The sequence below is a fragment of the Nelumbo lutea genome, chromosome 5 (assembly GCF_056320005.1).
Source record: "Nelumbo lutea isolate HS-2025 chromosome 5, American lotus-T2T, whole genome shotgun sequence".
NCBI classification, from domain to species: domain Eukaryota; kingdom Viridiplantae; phylum Streptophyta; class Magnoliopsida; order Proteales; family Nelumbonaceae; genus Nelumbo; species Nelumbo lutea.
This window is the reverse complement of record NC_142688.1, coordinates 73,214,629-73,220,729: the sequence shown is the minus strand read 5'-3', so window position 1 is coordinate 73,220,729 and position 6,101 is coordinate 73,214,629. Positions and strand designations below refer to the sequence as shown.

At 41.4% G+C, this 6,101-nt stretch overlaps 1 protein-coding gene and 1 long non-coding RNA gene across 2 annotated transcripts; both read right to left on the bottom strand.

Moving 5' to 3' along the window:
• Positions 1-273: 273 nt before the first annotated feature.
• Positions 274-1,359, bottom strand: LOC148852901 (uncharacterized). The gene is made up of 2 exons (XR_016098816.1): positions 951-1,359; positions 274-875 (listed from the first exon to the last, which is right to left on the bottom strand). It is a non-coding gene; the product is annotated as an uncharacterized LOC148852901 (long non-coding RNA).
• Positions 1,360-4,315: 2,956 nt separating this feature from the next.
• Positions 4,316-4,864, bottom strand: LOC148852900 (LYR family of Fe/S cluster biogenesis protein). The gene has a single exon (XM_088943070.1). The coding sequence runs from the start codon at positions 4,793-4,795 to the stop codon at positions 4,502-4,504; it is 294 nt and encodes a 97-aa protein (XP_088799196.1). The 5' UTR covers positions 4,796-4,864; the 3' UTR covers positions 4,316-4,501.
• Positions 4,865-6,101: the final 1,237 nt, after the last annotated feature.

Genomic DNA, 6,101 nt, shown 5'->3' with positions numbered 1-6,101 from the left:
AACTGTCGAAGCAGAGCCAGCCGAGGACCATGGCTAGCCCACCCAAATAGCGTAAGCCTCTCTAGGACTAAGTGCCACCAAGCCCCCCAACGTCGCTAAGAACTCGGAAGCAATTTGGCCAGCACAAGACCGAGGCCATGAAGTCAAAGACCCGACTGCCTAACTTCAGACCCGAGACCTCGGTATAGCCTATGGACTCCACTGACCATCCAACTCTAAGCAAAACACCTCCAAAAAAAAGAAGGAAAGAGAAGGGAAAAACAATACGAAACATGCTCAACAAAAACATCAAATTTCCATTAATTAAAAGCGTTCATACAGAGTATAAGCTTGACATACCAAGCTATTTACAAAAAATAGAACAGAAAATGAAACAAACATTAATCTAGGCCGACCATGCCATCTAGAAGGTTCACCTCCTCGGGAGTGGTCGTGCTGGGATTTGGGACAAATTACTCAGCCAGCAGCGCCATGGCGTCGAAAGGGCCATACTACTCCACTATCACAACGATCTTGGAATGCTCACAAATGACCCTCCTCTGACAGCGAGCAAAGCCGGTCTGCTAGGAATCTATCACATAATCATCGAAAGCCATCTAAAACTCCTCAAACTCCTTATACTTAGCGACCGCCTCCTCCTCGGCTCGTAGCAACTTCGCCTCTACTTCCTCGACCGCCTTCCTTGCCTTGTCACGGTCTCCCTTCAACTCACGAGCACGACTCTTCAAGCGCCAATTATCCTTGTCCCTGGCCGCTGCCACATACTTCAACTCAGCCACCTCCACCAACAAACGGGAGAACTCGCCTTCTTGAGCTTTAGTCATCTGATGAAGGGTAGGCATTTAGTCGACCAACGTCATGACCACGCAGACAACCTGAAAAAGCACACAAAGCCATTAAGCACAGCAAAATAAAACTGAAGAACAAAGGAAACTGTGCAGAAGACTTACCGCGACAGACTCCCTGATGGCCGCACTCTCCAACACATTGCTCTTGCAGTCATTAGTTTCTCTACAAATACCAAGCAGCAGAATGCCCCTAGCTAACTGCTTAGGCATGCCCTCTATCTCCAGCGTGTCCTCTGGCCGAATGCTCCAGCTCGGCTTGTATATCTCCGTGGCCAATTCTGCCAGAACCGGGGAAGGGACCTCATAACCTCTCCATGGCGTTGACCTCGACAAAGACCCGTTGAAGCCTACATCCACCACATCCCCCTCAATCGGCCCCGGTCTCTTGCTCGATCAATGGTTTGTCATATCAAGGTGGCATTTTTGCTGAGCTGCCCCATCTGGGCCACTGCCCTCTATGCAGTGGTGTGCATACACATGATCCTCTCCTCCTCATCTACAATTGCCATATCTGCCCAAAAAAAAAGGAAAAGAGAGAGACAAGTCAGTCGAAGCCGAAGAAGTGAAGCAATAAGAAACACTTACAAAATAAAAGAATAGACCAATCGAGGGCTCCATCAGCCAGGCACAGACCAACATTGAGAACGACGTGTACTCCTACACGTCGATCCTATCTTTTCACCTGATGGCTGCTAACTCCTCCCTAGGCAACTCAGCCTCGATCAACACTTTCACCTTAGTCCTTGGGATTGATAGCTCGGCGAGGAACAACTAGACCCTCGGGCAACATACAAAGAAGAACCCCTCCTTCCAATGTTTCATTGAGGGGGACACCGACGAGCACCTTGTTATGTTGTCGAGTCAAGAAATAGTAGTAACCCTACTGGTGCTTCTTCGGGTGTAGAAAGCACGTAAACATCAACAGGGTGATGTCCACATCATGAATCGAGCAATAGCATAGAAGACTAACTAACCACTTAAAGGAGTTAGGCATCAATTGAACCAGTTGGACACAGTACCACCTTAGCACCATGGCAATACCCTCACTTATAGGAAACCTCAAGCCGGCTATCAGGTTATGTTCGTATATATAGAGCCCACTCGACTGAGCCAAAGTATCTCTCTCACCAATACTTTGGCACCTTAGCTCATACTCCCTAGGAATACAATAAAGGGCCCTAATTCGAGCCCCCCAAGAGTCAATCTATAAGGGAAGATGTGAAGCGGCTATCGAGACGCACAGGGGTGTTGGGCCCTTCATCCGACACAACCTCAACTTCAACATCATCGACCTCGACCTCTCGAAAGACCGCGGCCTCCTCCACCACATCACCCTCACCTTCAGGCCCTTCGACCTCAACCCCGGGGCCATCAGTCTCACAGACCACGAGAGCAGCAACCTCAAGATGAGACCCTGGGTTGAACTCACTACTCGATGAGCAAGAACTAGAGGAAGAAGAGGAAGAAGAAGACGATGAAGATGAAGACATCTTATCGAAGAGATGAAGAGACTACACTACAAAACACCTGAAGCACAAGTCGAGGACTATTTCACACCAAATTCCCAAGAGCGCTCACTCAAAGTGACAAAGTGAAGTGGCTCACCACCTCCCCTTTTATAAAAGAGGCCAATGGCCCAGATCAATCCAAATCAACGGCTACAATTCAGTGCCACCCTCCGCCGACCCACCTCAGAAATGGTTTGAGCATCGAATCGGCCTGACTCAAGGCCAATCAACCCGAAGAAATTAGAGTTCCTTAGCCGAGGACCGCAAAACTCTTCCACGCCTAGTTACGGCCAAGCACTCCACTCCTCAACTTCGAAATTGGGGGAGTGGTGTTTGGATGATGGCTGAGCTGGCCAAGATGCCACGTGGTAGCCTCCGCAACTACCCTCTCTCCAGCCATGTTGACACCACGTGTAATGGAAGAGTACGACTAAGGAGTGTCCTATATAGACAAGGAAGTGAACTCTGCTAGGGAAAAGGAAACCTTCCAAAGACCTCGGCAAAGGATCTCCTCCCAACAACCCCAGAAGACCTATCCATCTAGGACATGGACACTCAACCATAAATAGGTACTCATCGCTCAAGGTAAAGGACTCTTTTGGAAGAACTTTCTCTAAGTATCCCTGCATTATCTCTTCAACTCAGACCAACATTATTCCAACTTGCTTGGCCTCACCACTTCCTTCCCTATTCAACTGACTTGAGCGTCGGAGTACTTACCCAAGGAATAACTCTTCGGGCCTCTAACCCTTCTCCCAGTTGCATATCCTAGTGCATGGCTTCGTCCTCCCACCTCGGCTTTGTCCAGTTGGCAAAATTATCTGATTGTGTCATCGATTCAGAACACCTCAGATCTGACAGCATAAAAAATGAAAGTCAATCGTGTGGGAAAGAGATATTTCTGCTCCGTTGGTTTGCGTCGGTGCAGAGTTATGGACGAGGTGCTTTGTATATTTTCTGACAAGTATAGGTTGTTTGATGAAGGTGAGAACGAAAGTGAGAGTGGATAAAAGAAAGAGGGAAGGGAAATTATAGCTCACGAGAGAAAAAGGGCATTTTAGGGATTTCATAATATAGGGTGAGGTGACATTACTTGAGGGGCATTTTAGGTATTTTGTGTCACTTGTGTGACGTGGCATTCCAAGAGGTGGACCACTAGAGTGAATTGAAATTTGTTATTCCCATCATGAATTAGGGATATTTCAATTTAAGTATATTGCTTCCACCGATAAATATTTCTATCATGGCTTGGCATGTAAATTCCTCTTTTTTTGGGTTGGATCTATCAAATGGATGCAACACAAAAAAAAGGGAAAATTCCCGATTAGTACCTTATACTTTGGGCCTAGTGCCACTTTGGTTCTCAAACTTTAAAATGTGAGAATTAAGCACTTGGACTTTCAAAACATGTCAATCTAGTACCTGTCGTTAATCAATTGATAACCAGCCATTAAGTGCCTTTCAAAAAGATACAAATGTCCTTCTAGTGTCATCTAATTTTCTTTATTAATCATCCAAATATTGACAAAAAGATAACAATTCTAAATCCTTGTCTCTTTTATTCAAGAAAGTTGGGGTCTAAAATGCCCATTCAGACGTGACCCCAACTTTCTTAAATAGAAGAAGAATTGTTAATTTTTTTATTAATGTTTGAATGGTTGATAAAAAAAATTAGATAACACTCAAAAGACATTTATGTCATTTTTAAAGGCATTTAACGACCGGTTAAATGTTGATTAGCAATAAGTACTAAGTGCTGGATGATGGACACGTTTTGAAAGTTCAGGATTGTTGCCTTCTAAGTTCGGAGTCCAAAGTGGCACTAAGCCCAAAATACACTAATCAGGAATTTTTCCAAAAACAAATTAATAAAACTGTTATTAATTTTGTGCATCTACACATATAAATAAAGAAAGAGATACAAGGACGAGGAGAAGAAGCACAAAAGAACAATTGAGATTTGCGAAGAGACTAATGAACGAAATTTAGTTCCTTCTCGAATACAAAGTGTTTGTAATTTAACTTTTCTTGCACCGATGGATCGATTCAAAGGGTGCGAGATGAAAACCAGTCGAATTCGAAGAAGCCGAAAAAAAAAAAAAAGAAAGAAAATAACAGAACATGAAAAAGCAATTGGTATCGGGGTTAGGATTTAGTGTCGGAGGCCGAGGCAACCTTGAGGGAGGATAAGCCTACAGTATCAGGGCTGTTGAGCTGATCGAGCTGTTTCTTGCCGCGGCGAAGGAGATACTCGATGTAGACGAAGTTCTTGCGATCGACAGCTTCCGAGTTGCGGCGGAATTCGGCCGACACGATTGATTCGATACGGTGGCGCTCCTCGGGGGCCTTAGAACGAGCGGCTCTGAGAAACCCTCTGTAGAGACTCAGCACCTGCTTCTGCATCCCAGATAGCTTCTTCGCCCCGCCTGACGATACCATATCGCATTCTCTCTCTCTCTCTCTCTCTAATAAAAAGGTGCAACGGGATTAAGAAAGAGTAAAGAGAAGGAGAGGTTTTGAACTTTTGATTTATACTGTGAGATTCGGTTAAAGGGAAGCGAAAAAGAGAAACAACTGTCTGTATGGCTTCAAAGCGGGCCACGCGCATTCCAAGTTTGATGGGCCCACAGGAAAAAATGAAAATATCAAAAATAGGCACGTTAAAGCCTGGTATTCTTGCTGTATTTGTAGTTTTTATTTTTAATTTTTAGTATTTTTTGTATTTTTCACTTATTATTTGTTATATTTTCTGGACTATTTTCTGTATTTTTATATTTTCTTCTTTTTCTATTTTTGTTATAATTTCTGTATTATCTGTAATTTTTTACTCTTTTTTATTTTTTTTCTTGTACTTTATCAATTTTAACATGACAAAAATCCAATTTAGAGTTTAAAAAGGTTAAAACTAGCACATATCAGTCAAATGAGAATCATGGACAATGAAGCATACTGTTGCTGGAATGTTAAAGTTCAGGGTGGATATTTATGGCAAATGAAAGTTGCAATAGTTAGGTTATAGGCGTTTCAACAATGAGGTCACTACACTCAAAGTAGAGGAAGTCTGTAATATACCTTTTTTAATTTTTATTTTATTAGTGTCCTTGGCTCCATCCAACAATGAGGTCACAAGTGTTGTCATCAATAATTTTTTATTTTATTCATGTCTACATCTCAAGATAAAATGAATCTACCAAATCCATGTGTGAATCCTATTTATATATCTAAATTATATATAAAAGTAAAAAGTGTGAATGTTATGTGAAACCTTTTTTTAGATTAAAATTACTTTTTACTTTTTTGTTTGAAAAATGGAATAAAACTCATTTATTATAGTTTTAATGCCACCTATAATGACTACTATAATAGTCATATTTGTGTATTTAATACATCTCTAAATGTAAGGGTTGAAAATGTAACTTCAATTATAACTTTTCATCTCATTTAATCTTCTCTCATTAATTCTTATACTTAAGGTATTAAAATATATTTTTTCTTATTAAATCTTATTTTTAAGTTATTTTTCACAAATAACTGCACTAATTAGATTTATGTCAATATTTTTAACAATATAAACTCGTATATTTTAAATCTGACTCAAAAACAAAACCATTATTTGTTCAAGTGTTGGCTAAACAATTCAACCATCCAAATCAAATTGATCAACCTATGAAGTCATAATTAGGCAATAAAATTTTTAAAATAGAAATAAATATAGAAATTAACAAAAAAAATTGTAGAAAAAATT

What these genes read in the sequence shown, in the direction of transcription:
- LOC148852900 (XM_088943070.1), bottom strand. Translation starts at nt 4,795, where the DNA reads ATGGTATCGTCAGGCGGGGCGAAGAAGCTATCTGGGATGCAGAAGCAG.